We start from the raw sequence: 23,614 nt of genomic DNA on the forward strand, positions 1-23,614 counted from the left end.
GGTAAAGAATTGGCCCATTACACTTCCTTGTGGTACACATGCTTTAGCTTCTTTTATTGCAGAGTAAGCTTCCTCGTGTTTGACTCTAAACATTCTGGCTGTAAATTAAGATTTCAATGGTTCAGTGTATTGTTTCGTTAGCATTTTCTCTACATTATAAACAAGGCCGCCATGCCTGGCGCCATAAATAATTAGGAATGATAACGTCTAATGCAAAACGTGTTCTATAAAGAGATGTGAATCCCTGATGATTACGATTGCGGGGCATTGAGACGAAATGTTCTCCTTTTAAATTAGAAATAAAAATATGCTTATAATGCACCACTTATAAGGTAGTGAACTCCTGGTGTAACTAGAAACACCGTTTTTATATGATTAATCTATGAATTTTGGCAACAATTTGATTGGAAAATATATTTACATTGGCACTGCTTCATTTGCCAAATAGATGATTCAGCACTCAAGTTGCCGTTGAAGATTTCATTAAGCTCCAACTTGCAACCTTCGGAGGAATTCTGTTATAGCCAAGTGTTACAGGACAGCAGTTGATGAAAGCCGGATATTTCAATTTGGCAGAATAAGTTGGATCTTGCAAGGCTATTTCTATGGGTAAATCCAGTAAATTATGTACGAAACCATTGTGAAAGCGTAGTAAATCACTTATAAATATACAAGGTTTTCAGTTCTCTTAACGCCAAAAGAAACAGTACTTGGAACTTGGTTGACGATACAGTCATTCTGGTAAAAGAGATTTCACTCCAGAGCTATAAAAAAACTTCAAGTAGCAGTCAGTAAAATCTGAAAATACACTAGGCGTTGAAAAGGGAGAAACTTAATTTTGTCACTTTAAGAATGCTAGCGATAACTCCTGGTATTCATAGATAGTAGATTAAATTGAAAACACTATGTTGTGCAGATTAAACTCAATTTTAAACAACTGTACTGGCTGATCAACGTAATATTTAGGAGATTGATTTACGAGTCAGCAATAAAGCTTATTTGGAATTATGAGATGCAAATTTGGTATTGGACTAAGTCATTAAACTGATCAGTAATGTAAACCTGCAAAAAATAATTCTCTAAGAAGTTAAGTTACATCTATTTCTACAAAACTAAATATTATAATGTTATATTTTAATATTTTTGAGTAATGGGTAAAATAATAAAAGAAGAAGTGTTGTCAATTGGTAAATATAATTTAATTTTAAATCCAATATAATGCGTTTTAATTCTTCAAATCTATTTAAATGCCTACTTTTCATTGAAAATCTAAAATTAAAGTGGAATTGTAATCGTTTATTTCATAGCCACTGTTAACATGATTACGCTTAATATGATAACGTAGCTATAGTCTATTCAAAGTTTTTTTAGTAATGCCTCATGGATATTTGGGACGTCGAAATATTGCAATGTTGCCGAAATAACTCTTAGTTTTAGTTCAGTTTGGTTTTAAGGTACAAAAAAATTCTAATCTAAATAAAATAATTGAACAAAAATATTATGAAATATAATTTATTTTAACATTATGGTAAATCTAATACATATATTATCGAAGAACTTAAAACTACAATTAAGACACAGCGATAATAGTTCTCAACTTTACCTTTTTCCATAAATTTTTGTTGTGGTTACACTTTTTTTTGTTACCGTCTTGCCAAGAGTGCCACAGTGAACCATTTTGAAATACCCAAGTTTCATAAAGATACACAAATTCAAATAGTGTATATCTTCCTTGGTCTTATTTTGTGCCTTTAAAAATTAATTTCCTTTCAAGGTAATGTCTGGAAGTTCTATTAAACCTCTCCGAGGGTTATCTTTACATCATTTAAAACCTATGCCCTATAAGAGTGTATAAAAGGAGATCTTACATCTCTCAAAAAGCTGCATGTCCCTAATTTTTTTATGTATATTTTCAGAAAAACAATTTTCTCTAAAATAATTTTATTAAATTATGTTTATATCGATATAATAGTTTGTATACTTACTGTTCTTATACATTTCGTATATTTGGTCTCGAATAGTGCCAATATTAAAATGATCAAGATTTTTTACTCACTTTGTATGTAGACGGGTTTTCTTAGGTGAATCTAACGTATTTTTCTTCATTTTGTAAGCGATGTTATTCACAGTACCTACACTAATATTTAGGGCGGCAAAAACCCGCTAAAAACATTTTAAATGAAATTGTAGGAACTTATATTATTTAATATCATCAATAATTACCTTTCTAACAGAATTTACCAGCAAAAAGGGGCCTCCATTATCTCGTTCCTTCTTCGAAATAACCTATTAAAGCCGCAATCAATTTGTGATCCTCAATATCTATTGTTTTCGGCTTTTTCAAACAAAGTAATATGACATATTACGGAGCGACTTGAAATTTATCAAAATAAAGAGCTAAAATAATGTTTGCCGGTTTATAAACTCTAGTAATTATAACTAATATTTTGAATAATTTAGCGGATATCTGACAACCAGACGGCGACCGGCTGTCAGATGTATGAAAAATTCTTGAAAGCAACAGTGATAAGAGATTTTAACCCTTACCTATAAATTTTTGTGGCTGTATAATTAACTGTAGTTTTTAGATATGCTATAATGTTAAAATAAATTATATTTGATAACATTTTTGTTTAATTATTTTATTTAGATTAGAATTATTTGTATGTCAAAGCCAAACTGAGCTAAAACTCAGAGTTAATTCGGCAACATTACTAAAAAAATTCTGAATAGACTATATAATAATTATAAGTCTACTTAAAACGGTTAAAATTTTATGTTTCTAGTAGAGATTTGAAACAGGAACAGTATAAAAACAATGTTCTATTAAAATCTGTTAAAATGAAATATTATTTGAAACTTCTAATCATCTATAGATTGATGACTTTCCAGATTTTACTGACACAAATATAAGGAAGTTCAGTTTTTCTGTATAGAGATTATAATGACTTTAAAAATTCCTGTATATTACGATTAAGTAGAGTCAAACATAGTTATACATACAAATTAACATATTATCATTCTATTTTTAGTAATACATCTTCTTCAATATAATGTTTAATAATCGATATTTACGCTTAAGGGTGACATTAATAAATCAAATTACGCTTTTATAACGATATTATTGTGATGCAATTTTCCGCTGAAATGTTATTGATTAATATATTATGACTTGACCCTATATACAAGTTATAATGTTTTGGAATAACATTGTTCAACTTCTAGGTCGCTTATTCTACTTTTACTAGTCGGCATAAAATCCGAATTGAACTGAACAGATTCCTTTCACAAAGATCAGTCGAATATTTAGCAAAAAACGACCTTTTTTAGAACTAATCGGGACACAAAAGATAACAGTTAATAACCGATAGTTTTCTCTTGCATAGACGCATCTCAATAGAGATTTTTTTCATTTAATAGAGACTTTTTTATTTATTGATATTTATATATATTAAAAATCTGAAAATAAAGTTATATTTTAAACTTATTCCAGAAAGTTATTAACAATTTAATATGAAAATGAAAGTGATAAAACTACCAAAATTTTTTTCTTAGTAACTAAGAAAAGTAAAGCATCAATATTTCTAGTTCTTAGTGTTCAAACTCCTATTCTTACTTTCTATGTTACTATATACAAAAAATACGTTTATATTAGCAACTGGAGAAGTGGTTATGTATATTTTATGCGACCAATAATAATTCAACTCCTCATGTAATTCTTGCTTATTTTGTTAGTTATTTCTCTTCAAGAGGGTTAGTAACGTCTCTGTGGGTATTCATTTCATTTTTAAATCCTTCGGTTTTATCTACTATTGTACCGTGTTGTTATCATTGGACTAGTGATGTCATAGATTACAGTAGAAAGTATTTAAGCTGTTACAATTCCTTCTTTATTAGATATAAATTCAACATTTCTTACATATTCTCATTTCTCCAAAGATTCATGTTAATTCCTGAAGTATTTACTTAGCTGTTACTATTTAATTTTACTTTTACTTAATACTTTATAATTTGATGAATATGATTACACATGTAGTACTGTACAGGGTTCCAATATGTCCTGGCTTTTTTTCTCTTAAAATCAAATAGTTTCAAAGTAAATTCCGGGGAGAACTTAAGGTTCTTGCCACTAGAATGTTATTATTACATTCAGTCAATACCCAAGGTTCTCAAAAATATTCCTTGTCGATGTGTTCCTAGCACAAGCATAGCAATTTAGGATATATAACTATCAAGGCGAGTTGTGGTTGTTGCTAACACATTTACAGTGATGGGCCAAGGTTGGAAGCTTGCAGTTGTAGGGTGTACGGCCACCAAAGGCGGATGGCAGTGGACAATTTGTGATACCAAAACTTAAGATGCCATTCCATAAAGGTTATATCATGAACATTTTGGGCATTTATTTCGTTTAATTTAATTCGTCCAGGAGAAAACTAAGTGTTTTTTCTAAAAACAATAATTTTTTTCTGTTTCAAGACTTATGGAAGGAGTGCTTATATATTACAGTTAATTTAACAATGCTATATATACTGCAAATCGTATCAAAACCTGAAATATTTTGTGCACAACGTTGATGTAAGTATGAATTTAATGTTATTTTTTCGGAAGTACACTTTGGATTTTATTAGTATACTAGGATACTATTTTTCGGAACTGCCAATTGTAAAATGTTCTAAGTGTTTGAGTATACTTTTTTTGATTTTTTTGGCCTCCAATAATAAATGTTTTCATTCTAATCTCGATACACCTTTAAGTTTTCAGTTCATCATAATAAATGTTAAATAATATCCAAATTTAATTGAAATAGTTTTCTTTTATATAGTAACTACATGGAAGGGTACTAGGACAATAGTATGATAGTCGTTGCTTCGAATTCATCTCAGGGTATCAACACTAGCACCGGGGTCCATATGAGTAAGGGAGTACTTCGCACAATAGTGCCAGACAAGATCGGGATTATCAAGTTAAATTTAAACAAATTCTAAAACTTTATTATGAGAAATTTGAATAAAACCAAAGATTATTTATCAATAGCAGTGATGAAATTTTATTACCTACCATTTACCATTTAGTAATTTAGTGTTGGACATTTTTAACACTTCGTCTTGTAAGTAACACAACAGGTGACGGTTTAACCAACTTACCAAAACTTCGGAAGATTATGCTTTGGTTTTTTATAATATGCGCGGAATGATAATCGTTATAATATGACAATGGTTCGAATATGAAGCGGAATACATTGATGTGTACTTAAAAAATGTCTAATATATTTAATATACATTCGTTCGGATTTGTTCAAGAGTTCTATAAGGTTTTTCAACCAATCGGTGACTTGATCTGAAAAGTTATGTTTCAATTTTGTTTTCAAGTTTGCACAACCTGAAATATTTTCATAGGAGCATCGTTCAGATAAAAGTGTTAGTTACATACTCCTAGATGCCAAATAATTATCATCTTCACCCACAGCACTTCTGACACCCGAAGTCCACAAAAAGCAAAAAAAATAAACAATTTTCCTGCAAAATTGAAGATCACCCAATAAAAACCCCAGAATTAAAATTTTATCAAAGTAAATTGATTCTAAGCAGAATTGTCTCATCCCCAATTCCAATATTATTACATTTTTGAGGATTTTGGCAAGTGTTCTGACCAAGTCCAATCAAATCAAATCAATCAAGGTATGCCATAGTTAAAATTTATATGAATAAAAAATTATGAATAATAAAAAACTTCGACATTTATATCGATATTTCCACGCTTGAAAATCGATTATCCGATTAATCGCTCGAGGATATCGCCATTCTAATTGGCGACGATGCCGATGGCGCGAAATAGATCTTCGGCGTCGCCACGAGACGGAAGCACACGACCGACGTCCCGATTTCCAAGATCTCGATTTGGTCGATGTGTCGGATGGACAGCTACAGTACCACAACGTACTGCTCAGACATATTTTCAACCTAGGGTGCTGTATATGGGTGTGATCGTGCTTGACTTGACACACTAATGAAAGTGCAACGTTGTCACGTTGATGTTTGATCGTGACTTCGTACATTCACATTCCTCTGAATCAAAATATTTTTAAAATTTGAATGTTGATAAAATTTAGTGCAGTTACTAAAAGTAATTTTTCGTTTATTATTTTATACATAAAATTGACGGATGAACTGATTCTCCTTGTAAGAATTAAAGCAAATTAAAAGTGATAGAAAAATAGATGAATGTTCTATCTATTATTCTATGTTTAAGAATACTGCTTTCACAAATTTGGTCGTTATTCTCGTTATGTTATTGTATACATATTTGAGCTTTATCACATCAATAATTTCGTTACAGTTTCAATTCAATTCTAGTTCAATTCAATACTGGTTGTTTGCATTCTTTTCAGCTATATTTATTGCTGAACATATGAAGTATCAATATAAACAAATGTAAAACAAATTAACCTAACTGTTAAATCCTATCGTTTTAATATTTCTCTACAATTAAAAATATTTTTCCATTTATTATTATTTACTGTATACAGATGTTACAGACAGATGATGGATCGCTCAAAATTACATTTTCAACATTCATTATTTGTTTTTTGACCATGAAACACTTTTGAAAACTTATGTTGATGCTACTTCATTTGACAGTTTTACTTTCATTAGTTGAAAAGTGGTTGTGATGTTCATTTCAGTACTGTTAACATTCTAATAAGCTATATTTATTGTTGAAAATATGAAGTATCAATGAGACGGAACCGTTAAACAAATTAACCTAACTATTAAATTCTAACATTTTAATGTTTCCTTCGAATAAAAAACAGTTTTCCATTAAATATTGCAGATCAGGGATCGCTCAAAATTACATTTTCGACATTCATTACTTGTTTTTTTTTGTCCATGAAACACTTTTGAAGACTTATGTTGATGCTGCTTCATTTTATCCCATTTGTCAGTTTTAGTTTCATTAGTTGAAAAGTGGTGAACATGATATCCAAAGACAATTCTCAGTCAATTTATTGGACAAAAACGGAGCTCGAACTTTCCAGTAATCATAAAAAATAAATATGTTCACTGTTTTCAACTGTTTTCAAACGCTAACGTAAGATAGGAAAGAACTAGAAGTTTGAAGGTATTGGTGAAAATGTTATTTCGAATAATTTCATCGTCGCGATTTCATTGCTTGCCAGATAAAAAAAGTAGAGCTTCTTGTGGCTTATAATGATTGACAATAAAAAATGGGTTTACAACGACAATCTCGAGCGCAATATGTCATGAGTTTGTCCAGGGGAGGCAGCAAAGTGGAATATTCAAAGCCATAAATTATGGCTGCGCATATGATGATATCAGCATAGTGTAGCTTATTACGAGTTTCGAAACCGAATGCAATTCTTGCCGTAGATGTCTATAGACATAAATTAGACAAAGTGAGTAAACAAAAAAGTGTTACAAAAAATTTATAAAAATATGAAGTGAGAGAGTTCTGAAGGACACCCTCTTCAGTTCAAATGGGAGGTTCTCTCGCATTCAACAAGTATGTACAAGTCTAGTGAGTACACTAGACAGCACATTCTGATGGGTTAAGTAGAACATTTTTTCTAAAATCCGTAGGAGTGCGAAAATGGATCAATGACTGAATCTATAGACATGACATTGCCAGAATGATGAGAAATTATTGCAATAAATCTTGGAAATATCTTGTTTAATATATATTCTATCCATTTTTTTCAAAAAATAACTTCTTCAAAAAGCGAACAGAATTTTTGCAAGCACCTAATGTTATGGTGTAAATAATTCATTTGTCCCTTTTCACTATATTTAATGACATTTGTTAATTAATATTTAAATGATAATTTATCTAAATCGATATATACAATAACGACAAATAGTTTGCAAGAGTCTACATCAATTGACACACTGTATATTCCTGGCCACTTCATCTGTAAAGGGACGAAATTATTCTGTCAATTGAGAGCAACCAATGTGAATTGTTCAAAATGTCACAAATTTACTAGCGTGGATAGATAATAGATTTAATTTCAACGCCCATTTCCCTTGAACGTGTGAACCAACTTTTTCTATTCTCAATAATATTATCAGGGTTATATATATATATATATATATATATATATATATATATATATATATATATATATATATATATATATATATATATATATATATATCGTATTGGGCACATTTGTACTTACTTACTTACTAACAAGATTCAGTATGCGTCATTTTGTCATAGTGTGAACGAAACCTTTTTGCGTGCGTTGAACTATTGTGAACTTTTGCTTTACTTTTTTGCTTCATTTTGAAGAAAAAGGCGACTGAAGCTTATCGAATGCTGTGTGAAGCTTATGGCAATCATGTCCCATCGATTTCAACATGCGAATACAGGCTTAAACATTTTAAAAGTGGTCATTTTAACACCGAAGATAAGGATTTTAAGGCATTACTCAGTAAAACCATCAATGGGGATCGCTATCATGGCACGAAAAACGGCCTGAATACGGGAAAATATACAACAATGTTATTCTTCAGCATAACAACGGTCGACAACATGTTGAAAAACTAGTGAAAATATACCTGGAAACATTAAAAAAGAAAAATGCTATCTTGCTCGCCTCATTCTCCAGACCTTGCTCATTCTAATTACTACTTGTTCGGACATATAAGTCATGATCTGTCTGGATAATACTTCACTTTTTAAGAACATACCACAAATGGGTTCATTTGGGGATAATTTAAAAAGATATATCGTTCTTTCGAGACGGAATATGAGAAGGACGATACTTTGAATAAAATACATTGTACCGATTCTTCACGAGCTTCAAATTTAAAAAAATGCTTTGACACTAATTTATAAGCCTAATAGTTTAACCTTGGTTTCAACAACTACCTAGATATTTTAACAATACATTGTTTATAATAACGATCGAGAAATTCTTGGTAAAACTATATCGTTATTGTTTAAACAGACCATCAGGTAGTTCGATTTCCTTGAATTGGCTGACAAACACGCCAACTGTGGCAACGTTTCAGGTCGCTACTCGGAACCAACCACGAGGCGAAACCCAATGGTCGGCTAGTACCATGTCGCGTACCACGGAGCTAAAACGCGCGTGAAGCTTCAGCCTCTTAGCTCGCGACTCGTCCGATCGATGCCGACCAGGGAGTTTGATGTGTTTATTAAGCCAGTGCTCGTTTTAGTGGCATCATCATACCCAATTTAAGGAGGTAAAGGTCGAATACATTTAAACTGACTCCATTCAGTACCACTACCAGTTTACCATTCAATGGTTAACTATTTGCAATAACCGTAATTGTTTATTGTTAAGCTCGCTAATGATCGTTATTTGTTGAAGTTATTATGGGTTGGTTTAGATTACGTTGATAAAACATATTTTTATTCATGTATTTTACTCTTTATATATCAATGAAATAACTTTAAATAAAAAATTTTAAACCCCAGATTATTATGTAGCTATATATTGTAATTACAGTCACATATATAGTATGTTAACAGATTCCTGTGTTTTATGTTCACTCTAAAGTAATTGTTCTCCTTTTACTTGGTTGCTTTAACTGGATTTCTATCTGTAGAAAGTTCTTTGTAAGATCGTACTGATAGATTCTGCAGTTGTGGCTGAAGATTTATTGCATATAACTGTTAGTTTAAATGACAAAATATTTCCATTTAAGTCATTTAGTTAATTATTTTATCTTTATGCATTTTATGATTTTAGCCTTTAAAACAGAGGAAAATGTAGATGACATTTATAGCTACAATATAAAACGCCTAAACCTTTTATGACTGTACAAATAATTGACTTATTCAAAATAACATAGCAAAATACAACTAAAGTAAAATAATGTAATATTACTGATATTTTTAATAGTGGAAAAAATGAAAAAATACTCTCCAAACGCGCAGAGTTGTGTGTATTAAAAATACTGTTAAAACAAATAAATAACTATTAACACACGATAATGTCTACTGAAATTTTATTGAAATTATTATCAATGTTACTACTTATTAAATTAAGAGGTTGGAATTATCAAGGAATATCAGAATAATATTAAAAGCTGCTTTTTTCCCTGTGTAGGTACACATTATCACGTACTGAATGTATTGTAAAAAAATGATGGTTTTCAAATAACATCAGACTTTGACCATTCAAAAAGTTTTTAAGTATTAAAACCCAGAAAATAATTTTGGTAAATGATTTTGCGATATCTTCTAGAATAAAGTCTAGACACATTTTGCTACAATATTATTACTGCTATATGGGTTTTAAAATTACAAAGTTAGTTCAAAAGCAGCAACTATACCGAAAAACGAAAACAACTGTCGAATTGGCAAGATATATTTTGTGTGCATAATATATTTAATATTGCATTTTCTTTTGGGTGATAATTATGAAGGAATATCAGAATTTTATCAAAAATCTGTACTTTTTATGTGATTTATTAAGGTTAAATTATACAAATTTGTTAAATATCAGCTTAGGTATAAGACATATTGATTTGGATATATCTGCTAATACAAAGTCTAAACAAAATAGGTCATTCACACTTGGCTGGTGTAACAATTTATTGTATATGAATTTAATTTAATAATTTAGTTTTAACTAATTTCCTGTTCATTGTTAAATGACCTGTTTTGATATGAAATTATATTTTGATATATATATATATATATATATATATATATATATATATATATATATATATATATATATATATATATATATATATATATATATATATATATATATATAGACGATTCTACTTGCTTACTTTCATAAATATAACCTAACAGTACTAACCTTCAAACGACATGGATCAAATATTTGGGGTTTATCTGGACTGGACCCACAGTACAACGTTTGCTCCGAACAACGGTCCTCGTCATTAGGCCTACCGACTGGCGAGTGACTAACTTAGAAATCACCCCAGGAGATATCCGGTTTTACCCAGCCTGGCTACTGGCGTAACTGGGAGCATTTTCCTTGTCACTGTGGATTTTGCGCTCTTGCCTAAGGACAATCGCAAACGTAAATTTAACACCATGCCCCAGCAGGATTCCAACCCGCGACTATCGCAACTGTAGGAGCACCGTCCTGTCGCCTTTACATTGATGAAGATGATTTCTCAAGTCTCGAATCCCTGCTTTTTCACTCGCTATATAGCCCAGATCTAGCCATTAGTGACTACTAGTTGCTTCAGAAATTTAAAAGAATGCCATAAAAAATGTCTCGGATGAGGAAGTGATTAAAGAAGTGAAAACAAAGGAGGCAATGAGAAAAAATAGACGAGCGTTGAATTGAATCTATCACTCTCAAAGAAGACTGTCTTGAATAATTTTGCCCAAATGTTGTGGTTTTATTATTGAGGCTCTAGACTTAGGTTAGTTTTAGATTGTACAGTTTAATAGAGAAATAATGATATAATCTAAATTAACATGATATTTTATATGTTCTTAACATTTTAGTACCTATAATTACATATATTTTTCCACATAATCTTCTTCAGGATATATTTTTTACAACTTTTCTGTAAATGTACAGTGTTTTTTGTCAAGCAATTTATTTTCGATTGCTTTCAACGGTGTTGACTGATTATTGTCCTTATACCGACAAATATCAACTGGGAGAAACAAGGGAAAAAGCAACAAAGAAAATAGTAAATTAGATTCTAAAAACTATCGTGGTACTAGTCTCCCCTCAATTGTCGGGAATGTACATATGAGAATCATACAAACGTATTCAAACAGTCCATAATAGATAGTGAAGCTGTGAAGAGCAGACGGGATTTAGACATAATTGTGGCTGTGAAGAAAATATTTTCGTATTCCACCAGATTACAAAGAACACATTAGAAGTGGAAATCATACGATTGTCGCTCTTGTTGAACTTCGACTTTGCTTTCGACGGCATATTCTGATGCTTATCTCGAACACCTTTGCCTAAAAAGTGCCTCTAAAAATTATTATACTTTTTCATGCATCTTACGATATTTACGTTATGTGTGCACGCGTATTGTGTGTCTATATCCCTGCTATCTATATGTTGAAATATTGCTACTTTTGGATACCACCAGAACAGGACACAGACTCAAAAGAATCAAACCATCTGATCTTGTGTAGTATTGTGTAGTGAGGTGCATATAATAAAAAATACAGCAGTGGCATGTATAAATATTGTTTCACCAGAGACTGAGATAGGGCCGATGGGTCCTCCTAGTTATATACCTAGATTTAAGTTATCATAAAGACAAATTGTAGTTAGACGGAAACGACTAGTAACAATATATTAATTAAATAATTAAAAAAACTGTTAAAGTTTGTATGCTGAGGTCTTTCAAATGCGACAATGTATCCTATTGTACTCGCTGTTCAGCTAAATATGGGAAGTGCTAGTGAAATGAGTAGACTAAAACGTCTAACACCATTCAATCTGATTTTTGGATTTATATAGACTTTAACTTTCATATGCTTTAAAATAAGACTAATTAATTAACTTAGTATTTTGTACAGATGATCACTTAATGGAGTAATTTTCTACATACCATGAATATATAATATAGACATAAGAAATCCTTATTGCCATCTGGGCGGATTGTGCAACTACTAAGAGTAATACAAAAATTCCTACTGAATGCATCATAATGCTTATCAAATGATTGCTCTATACGACCATAATTTATCCGCACCAAGACACAGCGTCTAATCAACCCACGAAAGTATTTTTATCCATTATCATTTTCATTGTTCTCATCCAGTATTTATTTTTTATCAAAAAGTTATTTTACGGAAGATACCACAATTTACAAATCATTAAGTAAAATAAACGTTCCTCAATTTTGGTACCATCACATACATACAGGTCAAAGTATTGTGTTATGAAATTCTATACCTGAAAATAATCTTTAAAAAACTGTTTTTAGGAAAGCCATACCCTTAAAGCCAATAATTTCTTTTATAACCTCTTTATTAGATACGCTTAGTACAATCTTATAAATTAATTTATGACTCAAAAATACCTCAATATGTATTCCTCAATTATAAAACTATAATAACTTATAGCTATAGTTTACACTAAAGGTATAAACTTCACATATAAATTCGTATGGTTTGGTTTGCTGATTTTTTTTTTGGTTTTGCTTTGGTGAGCTTCAATCCCCTGATTACTGCGCGCTGTTCAGCAGTTGTATTGCTTCCACATTAGTATGATTTAGTAATCTTCTTTCGTGTTTCAAGACTTGTTCTTTTCCTATTTGCACCCATAGGCTCAAATTGGCTTTATAATTGTCTTATAAATCAACCTATTTAATTTTAGGTCAAGTTGGGAGTATTCCGAGGTATTTAGCTGATTCTGCTTGAGGAATCGGGCATCCATTGAGTGATATAATTAAGTTTTTATTATTTCGCCGCAATACAAAATTAACGTGGCCAGATTTGAAGCTATTAAGTTGAATTTTCCAATCTTTCGTCGATTTGTAAATTTTGTTGACTGCCACTTGTAAAACCCAATAAGTAAATAATGTTTCGGTAATAAAAATTATTAAGATAATTGTGACTATAGTTCACAAAAAATATTAGGAGTCTTTCTGGTCTGATAAAATCTCTGTGCAAGCATTGATGTTCGTAATTGTTTATAACCAACCTAACATGGAATAATCATCATGGATCGAACTGTTATCTAACAACAACACGCAGTTATCATTATTATAAATATTTAAATCGTTTAGAATGTTCAATACAATAAAGTGTGCATTTATTACGCTATATAAATAAAATATTCATAACGCTGTTACGAAAAAAGACCTTATTAATTATTCAATAAACGTTTCTGGGCGTAAACACGTTTACAATCTGGCGATAATTAGTACCGTGGCTTATTTATTTATTCTCATTAATTTCAATATATAAACATATCTTTAAATAGTATTTAAATATATTAATATATTCCTAATATCGATATTTACCATTTACTTTCAAAATCATTTCTAACGTTGTATCAGTCTCGCACGTGGTTTATTTTAATTTTATATATTAACTTTCAGATAATCAATAAATGCTTTTCTAAGTCTTTATCGAGCCTTTTATGAGTCTAGAAAATTTTATTTTTTTTAAATTGATTATATCTCACATAAGATATGTTTAGTAAAATCTTACTTGACAGGTTAATTTATTACTACTGTTATATAACAATACATAAGTATATATTGCCTAGATTAAAATAAATTTAAACTACTTAAGGTAAACCTAACAGTAACACTTAATATTGTACATGTATATATAGTCCATTCAAAGTTTTTTGTACATACGTCTTCAAGATGTTTAATGTATTGCCTACCGCAATTTGTAAATTCGTTTCAGAATCAGACAATATTTTCCATCTTATTTTATTCTGGTTAAAAAGAGACATAATGCTGTCTGATATGTTCGAACGTGAAACCGAATTAACTTGTCATGGTCGTCCGGTTGTCAAATGTACGCAAAATTATTCAAAATAGTAATTATAATTACTACAGTTTATAAACCAGCAAACGTTATTTTAGCCCTTTGATTATTTTGATAATTTAGGTCGCTGAAAAAATATATAGTCAGGGTCACAAACTGTTTGCGTCTTTAATAAGTTATTTCGAAAAAGAACGAGATAATGGAGGCCCTCTTTTGCCCGTAAATTCCGTTAGAGAGGTAAATATTGATGATATTAAATATAATAAATTGCTTCAATTTTATAGAAAATACTTTTTAGCGTGTTGCAGCTGGGCTGAATATTAGTGTGGGTACTGTGACTAATATTGCTTACAAAATGAATATCAATATTTTAGATTCAAATAAGAAACCCTGTCTACGTACGAAGTGGGTGACGAATCCATCTTGATATTGGCTTTATTTGAGATCAAATATACGAAATGTATAAGAACAGCGAGTACACAAACTATTTTATCTATATAAACATAATTTAATAAAATTATTTCAGAGAGAATTGTTTGTTTGAAAAGTACACATAAAAGGGTTAGGGACGTGCAGCTTCTTACATTCGTGCATACACTCTCAAGGGGCATGGGATTTAAATGCTGTAAAATAACCCTCGAAGAAAAATAATGGAACTTCCCGACATTGCCTTAAAAAGAATTCAATTAAAGGCCTAAAATCAAGGAAGATAAATTATTTGACTTAGCGTATCTTGATGAAACTTCGATATTTCAAAATGGTTCATTGACTAAAGAAAATTTTCAGGATGTTTCAGGATTTCTATGTGATAATGCTGTGCAATGCTGGAAATTTCTAAGATAGAGTGATGAGAGTGGAAACAACTAATGGTATGCACTAGGAAGAATTCAGTGATTAATTTTATCAAGAATGGTGTACACAGGTAGTAGCAGAGGAAATAAAAAATATAGTGATATCAAGATGACTTGATAAGTAAACACACCATGGAAGGAAACAAGAACTAAACGTAAAAATGTAAATATGATCTCTACTGAAAGTAAAATGCATTACTTTGATATATAATTGTTAATTATGTGGATAAGGCCTTCAGGGGATACCACTACATAAGAAAATGTGCACTCTACCTCATGGGTGGTGTGGGAAAGAGTTAAATGTAAAGGTAAAAAACAACTCTAACCTAGAAAGTATTATACCTACGTTCTTAATTGTAGTTTTAAGTCCTTCCTAAATGATCCTAATCCTAGATGTACTGTAATGTTAAAATAAAATATATATGTTTGATAACATTTTTGTTTCATTATTTTATTTAAACTAGAATTTTGTTGTATGTCAAAACCAAACTGTTTTGACGTCACAAATTTAGATGACGTATCTACAAAAAGCTTTGAACAGACTATAGCTACAGTGATTTAGTAACATTAGTCATATTTTAACGCGAAGTGTTGGATAACTTCGTAAATCCATATCATTTTGATACTATCGCCCAATTCTTCGTTAGATATTTAGTATTAATCATTGATAATTAATCGAAAAACTTTGTTTTGGCAGCTTTGACAATTATATAACTAAGTATGATGCATTTTATGCAAGTTTTCGGCAAGTGATCCTTTAAATTCTTTAAAACACTGAATCAATTATATAAAAAATTAAAGAAAATAAATGTCAGGGCGAACGTACATCAAGTAATTTATAACCATAATCATTAGAATTTATTTTTTAGGTTAAATAACTTTAATTAAGGTAATTATAGGCAGCTTAATACACGTCTATTGCCGATTCGGAAAACTAGGTCATGCTTTTGTTATTTTCCTTATTATTAAGTTTAATAAGCCGGTGATATTACATTAAATCTACAGTCTAATTATATTTAAATATTTCCTGAGCTACTTAGTGGAAACGAGCAAGGAATGCACGTATCCAACTAAATGATTATAGCATTTTAACAAACTAAATCCTCATAATTTACATTAGCCATGGCAACATTTAGAGCTTCTTTCTGATACTAATGACTATTTTTTTTTCAGGTTATGGAAGTTAAACCCGACTTGTCTTGTCTAGAAGGAAAACCGTCAGCTTTTCTACCTGGTACCGTTGATAAAAACGGGCATCCCATTATATTGGTGGTTGTACCTCAAGAGACTGGTTCTTCAGATCTAACCAAGCAACTACAGTATCTGCTGTCAATATTCAGGTAAGTTATTGTGTTTAATACTAGCCTAACAAAGTTTTTGGTTTTAAAAAGGCTTCCTACAATTGGTTTGTAATTGTATCCAGCCTATAGTTATTCGGCTTGTAATTATTGGCTTTTAATACTTGTCTTATTGAACATACTCCTAAAGATTAATATAATACACATTTATCGAGATATGGAGAGTTTCTTATTTGTTACTCGATATTTGTACAACTGCTTAGCAGAGGAAAACGTTATTTTACTACAAATTTAACAAGAAATCGATAGAATGTATTCATTTCCGTGACAAAACATCCCAAAACAACACGGTCTGCATAAATTACAACAAACATTCTAGGCAACTTCGATGTTACAGAAATAGTACCACCATTTATTATCAGCAAACATCTATATTATTTTTATTTTGAAAGTTAACAGTCGTAAAATTGTGAAACGATTTTTTTTACAAAGTGAAAATATAAATTATAGAAAACATAAAATGTTGCTTGGGTCTCTAAAACTAAAACTAGCAGATACTTTCTACGGCTATTTAACACATGGGCTGAAAGGTCCCGGACCTAACACATAAATGGCCCTAGTTTTATTGCATTAACCACTTTTTCAGTTAGTACTGACCTTCAAAAGGAAGCTGTTAAAATTTTATGATATTCTACTCGTAAGTTGGTGAGTTATTGTGCTAAAGAGTGACACTACTTTCGTTATTTTCAAAAAAAATGGATCAGAAACAATTTCAGGTTTTAATTTTACTAGCAACGATTCACATGAAAAGTGTTTATAAGGACCCCGTTCTATCAAAACAACAATACAATTTTGCTTTGATGACTTCAAACATAGTCGTAGAGACGTCGATAATGCAGAACGCAGTGGACGTCCAAATGAGGTGGTAACAATAGAAAATATAAAAAAATCCACAAAATCATTTTGAAAGATGGAAAAGTGAAGTTGCGTGTGTTAGCTAACATCGTAAAGATATCAAAAGAACATGTTAGTTTTAAATTGCATAAGCATTTGGCCTCTTGGCTTTCTTTTCTGCAGAATATTTTGTCGATATAACTTCATCTGCCAATTAACGGGTTTATAATTTCCACCTTTTTCTTTAACACATTAAAATCTCAAATAAGATTACTAAATTCCTATTGGTTCAATATATGTAGTTAATCAACTTCTTCTTTAAGGATCATGAAATGTTCAAGGAAGGTTGATTTCTTGTCATTCAGTACAATCTCTGTTGTCTATCTCTAAAACTTAATTTTGAAGTGGAGTGAGTAAAAGAACTACCTGTTTCTTATTACTAGCTATTTTTTCAGCGATATTTTATTGTTTGTTTTTAAATTTACCATTCTGGAATTATAAAACCACTATTTTTACAACATTAATTTTGCCTATGTAAAAATCATTACCTAATTAATATGTTTATTACTCATTGTTCTTAAAATATTGAGAGTAAAATTGATAAAATGTTACGTTATTTTTACCGATATGCCTTGAATATTGATATTAATAATAAAAATGTTATGAAATTTTATTGCAGGAACTTTTCAAATAATTGATAAAAATAAAATCTAATTACATTTTTGATTCGTTATAAAGTCAATTTTATATTCTTGTCACTATAATATCTGCTGCATATTCAAAATTTAAAATTATCATATCATTTGATAGATAGAGATATGGAGAACCTTCTCGTGTATTATACTTTCACCAAGAAAGTATATTTTCACTTTAATTGCTGCATCGAAAACAAGTTTCGGATTAATTCTCACAGTTATGTCAAAGAAACCATTAAAGCATTTATAACAGTTTCTGTTTAGTGGAGAAAAAGGCGTGCGCTTATTTTTTTATAGGAAAAAATGTTATGAAACACTTTCCATATTTTTTTACATATCCTAACTGTGCGCTTGTTGATACTGTTATATATTTAGATTAGCGCATAATGTCTTGCAGCAACAATGATTCCAAGAACATCAATAAACACGTGTAATAGTTTTAAAAATAGGTTAAGAAATGTTGCTCGAAGAGAATGTATTTAATTGAAAAAAATCAATAAAACATTAAATAGAAGAAATTTAATAGCTATAAAGTAGAGTGGCTTTTTAATTACATTTTATATTTTAAAAATAGCGGCGAAATTAATCTCCCCCTGAAGATATAAGCTGTAGCGAAGCGTCGAATTTATAAGCAAAAATATTTTATATTTCTAATTTTTTTAAATTTTATTTACGTAAAACTTTAATTTAGAAATATTAAGAAAGGCCTATTTTAACTAGGACTATCTATAGTTATGAAGGGATATTATGCATCAATAGCGTAAAGCTGCATACGGCAATATCTTCACAAACAATGTAGATTTTCGCCATAAATTCAATTCCCCATTCTTCGTTATTATTTCACTGATCTTTAGCGGAGTTTCTCCCTATTCCTTATTCTTAAAAATTGTTTTGAGGGCCTGTTTTCGTCATTTAAGTTCAAGACAGGTGAGTTGTTCGGTATTTTGTGAGTATGTTTTATAGGAACAGATTTGATGTCATTTCGATTTATTCAGTATTGTCCTAGTCTATTACTGTTCTATAGATACTTCCTAGTGATTATTTAATATTAATAGCGATACTATTAAATGTAATTCCTTCCAGTTTAGGCATATCACATAAAAGAGATAGAGTCCTTCAAAGAGTTTTTTATTACATTGTTACTAGTCGTTGTCGGTTAATCTATGTTTATCTCAACAATTGCTTAATTAATTAATCTCTAGTCTGATAATCTTCAAGTATTAAATGATGTTTTTCTTAGTTAATGAAATTCATTACACTACACTACTCAAGATCTAAAACTGTGATTCTCTGAGTGTGGGTGCTGTTTTAGTGTTATGCAAGAGTTGCAATACTTCGATGGTCATATGAGAACGGAGATCTTCTTACGATTCTTTTGATTTTCTGAATCTCCCCCTGATAGATATAAGCTGTAGGGAAGCGTCGATTTTATAAGCAAAAATATTTTATATTTCTAATTTTTTTTAAATTTTATTTACATAAAACTTTAATTTAGAAATATTAAGGAAAGCCTATTTTAACTAGGACTATCCATAGTTATGAAAGGATATTATGCACCAATTTCGTAAAGCTGCATACGGAAATATATTCACAAACAATATAGATTTTCACCATAAATTCAACTCCCCATTTTTCGTTATTATTTCACTGATCTTTAGCGGAGTTCATTCAGTTCTCCCTATTCCTTATTCTTAAAAATTGTTTTGAAGGCCTGTTTTCGTCATTTAAGTTCAAGACAGGTGAGTTGTTTGGTATTTTGTATGTTTTATAGGAACAGATTTGATGTCATTTCGATTTATTCAATATTTTTATAGTCTATTATTATTCTATAGATACTTCCTAGTGCTTATTTACTATTAATAGCGCTACTATTAAAGGTAATACCTTGCAGTTTAAGCATATCAGGAATATTAATCTTCTTGTTTCATTCTGCACAATCTTTATTTCTGCATATTGCTCTGAAAACATTTTGTTTAGTTTACATATCAAAGTTTTTTTATTGCATTGTTACTAGTCGTTGTCTATTAGTCTATATATATCTCAACAATTGCTTAATTAATTAATCTCTAGTCTGATAATCTTCAATTATTAACACCGTTGTTATATTTAGTTAATGAAATGCATTACACTACACTACTCAAGATCTAAAACGTTGATTCTCTGAGTGTGGGTGCTGTTTTAGAGTTATGCGAGAGTTGCAATACTTCGATGGTCACATGAGAATGGAGATCTCCTTACGATTCTTTTGATTTTCTGAGTGACAATTGGTGTCTGAATGTTTCGGCGTACGTATTCAGTTCTATAGTATCTAGTTGGAGTTAATATGCTTCTTAGGACTTTGTTATGTAAAACTTGTATTGTATTTACATTCCTTTTCGCGGAACTTTACCTTCTTCTTTCTGAGTTTCGTAGGTATTCAATTATGGTGATATATTCCGTACAGATTTTAATAATTGCTTGTATAATAGTAATTTATTATGAATAAATTTAATAGTTCACTATATTGCTTGGGTAACATTTTCTGTAGCCTATAAACGAGGGTGTCGTAAAAAACCTTTGCTGCATCTAAGAATATAGCTGAACATAGCTTTTTATATTAATGTGTTTTTCAATGACATCTGTTATTTTATACATAATCAATTTCTAAATGTTTACTAATAAACCCAAACTGCTATGTTGGTATTAGGGTTTTTTTCTTTATAATCGATTTGATTCTTCCTAAAAGGAGGTTTTCAGACACCTTAACTATGACCATTTGCAGTGAGATAGGCTTTTCCATGGTCCATTCGGTGATTTTTTATGTTTTGGAATCATGGAAATTTGAGCTGTTTTCCAAACAATGTAAACAATCGTGTAATAGTCGTGTTATTAAATCATAGTTTGGCAATTTGTTTGGGCTGATTTATCAAAGTTTTGTGGCAAATCTTTTGGAATACTTGTGCTACATGTAGAAAAATTGCAGAACATATTTGTTTTTATTATAAAGAACGTTCAGTGATGTCCGCTATTTTATGTATCTGATCAATTGGCATAGTCTTGGACTGAATGATTAACTATATCCTTTCGAGTAATATTTTTTAAAATCTTTGGATATAATTCTTAGAGTTTGGTGTCATATTCCTTTCCAGGATGCAGGTACAGATTTCAGCCTAACTTGTCAACCAAGATTCAAATTTCATAACAATAGTTCAACTTCACTGTAGCTTTATTTATAAATTCCATTATAACCGTAAAATGTGAGAGGATTTATTAAATAGTATATGATATATTTTCACTATTTCACTTTATCTACAAAAAAATTACTTTGCTGGTGGTCCGCATGTAATCAGGATTTAAACACTATATATATTGTTTAGGATGTCTTAGCCAAGAAAGTTTATGATTAAGGAAGACCTCCAATGAATAATATTTCTCAGTTCAAGCGAAAATTATATGTAATCTTATAGGTTTGTAATTGAATCTAGCGTATAGTTATTGGGCTTGTAATAATTATTGACTGTTAATTTTTGTCTCATTTGAACATACTTCTAATGATTAATACAATACAAATTTATCGAGATATGGAGAGTTTTTTATTTGTTTCTCGATATTGGTACAACTGCTTCGTAGAGAAAAACATTATCTCACTACAAATTTAACAAGAAATATCGATAGAATGTATTCATTTCCGTGCTATGTTCCTACAACACATTTTACTTTTTAAAACATCCCAAAACAACACGGTCTGCACAAATTACAACAAACATTCTAGGAAACTCGCTGTTACAGAAATAGTACCACCATTTATTATCAGCAAACATCTAGATTATTTGTATTTTGACAGTTAACAGTTCTGGCACTATCGTGAAACGAATTTTTTTACAAAGTGAAAATGTAGAATATAAAATGGTGATTAAATCTATAAAACTAAAACTAACAGGTACTTTTTATGGTTATTTATACATTTATTAAACGAAAATAAATGAGAGCAGGTTATTTTTTGGGTCCGGAATATTTCATCTGATGAACAGTGTGATTTTGATCAATCAGCTATCAATGTAGAATTTATCTTACAGATCTTGATCCCGATATCGTTTTGCTTCAGAAGTTCTTGATTCAAGCGGTTGTTTGATCGCCTGTTTATACAATATACATATACAACCATGTCGCCTTAATTTCGTTACAAAATCATCATTTGAAACAAGTGATAATAAGATCAAGTTAGAACATCGTTTAATTCTTATCTATCACAGATTAATTACAATATACACGACACTATTGTTTAGTCTGATGTACTAACTTCTTATTTTCAGTTGTCTAGGACATTGCTTATCAGTTATATTAAAATTATTCTACAATTCCAAACCAATTACAAACTTTTGTCCATAGAATGTTTATTATAAGTTTTTGAAGGCATATAATGACTGTCAGCAGCTTAATTTTCTATTATTATTTAACTATTACATTGCTATTAGTCGTTTCCGTCTAACCTACAAATTGTCTCTGGTGAAATAATATTTATACATGTCATTGCTCTATTTTTTATTTTATGTACCCCACTGCACAACACTACACAAGATCAGATTTCTATATAGGTTTCAGTATTTGCTTATATAATAGCAATTTATTATGTACTGATAATTGTGATTTTCTTCCAATTAGTCAATATATTCTCCTATATTTCAATTCCAGTTATTTTCTTTTCTTCTTTATTTGTTACTTCCAGCGAAGTTTTGCATTTGCACAGTTTGAGTGTAGGTGAACTGCACATGCACATATTTACTTTCGTTAATTTTTATTTTCCAAGCTTGTGTCCAATTATTTATATTGTCACTTGCCTGTTGTAATTTTGTGTGTGGCTTGTTCACTATTATGTCCGACAGTTATAATCGCAGTATCATCAGCAAATGAAGCCATCGTAATATTCTCTTTGTGATATTTCACAAGTATCGAAGGCTTGTGATACATCTAAGAATATGGCTGAGCTTTTTTACTTTCGTAGGCTTTTTTAAAAACGTCTGTTATTCTGTGTACCTGGTCAATTGTCGAATGCTTGTTAATAAACCCAAACTGGTGTGTTGGTATTAACATATGAAATGGAAAAACATATGAATGAAACATTTTTAGAGCCTAAAAACACTCTCTAATCAGATAATTATTATATTTAACAATTGTGAAGAATTTTATTTCCCAATAATGAAATATACTGGCATTTTTAAGAAGCTCGAATATATGTAAGTCATATTCTCTTAATTCATCATAAAAAATGAAAACACATTTTTGCAAAATTTAATATAAAAATATATGTAAAATTGCTCTTTGAATGCTACTCAGGATTCTCCAAAATCCAGACTATTAGTTATATTAAGTAAGAATTAATTAAAAAAATGATATAACATCATTTACTAATGAATTAAAATAGAATATTAAAATATAT

At 30.2% G+C, this 23,614-nt stretch overlaps 1 protein-coding gene across 1 annotated transcript in view; it reads left to right on the forward strand.

The window, feature by feature from the left end:
- Positions 1-9,069: 9,069 nt before the first annotated feature.
- LOC143197894 (uncharacterized) overlaps positions 9,070-23,614 on the forward strand; it is a 316,954-nt gene continuing 302,409 nt past the window's right edge. The window contains exons 1-2 of the mRNA XM_076406689.1: positions 9,070-9,230; positions 16,485-16,651. Of these exons, the coding sequence (XP_076262804.1) occupies positions 16,488-16,651 (164 nt within the window). The 5' untranslated portion in view covers positions 9,070-9,230; positions 16,485-16,487. The remainder of the gene's footprint in view (positions 9,231-16,484; positions 16,652-23,614) is intronic.

This window comes from Rhynchophorus ferrugineus, unplaced genomic scaffold (assembly GCF_030347505.1).
Source record: "Rhynchophorus ferrugineus isolate W39M unplaced genomic scaffold, kcgeb_rfMv2 rfM6, whole genome shotgun sequence".
Classification (NCBI taxonomy): domain Eukaryota; kingdom Metazoa; phylum Arthropoda; class Insecta; order Coleoptera; family Curculionidae; genus Rhynchophorus; species Rhynchophorus ferrugineus.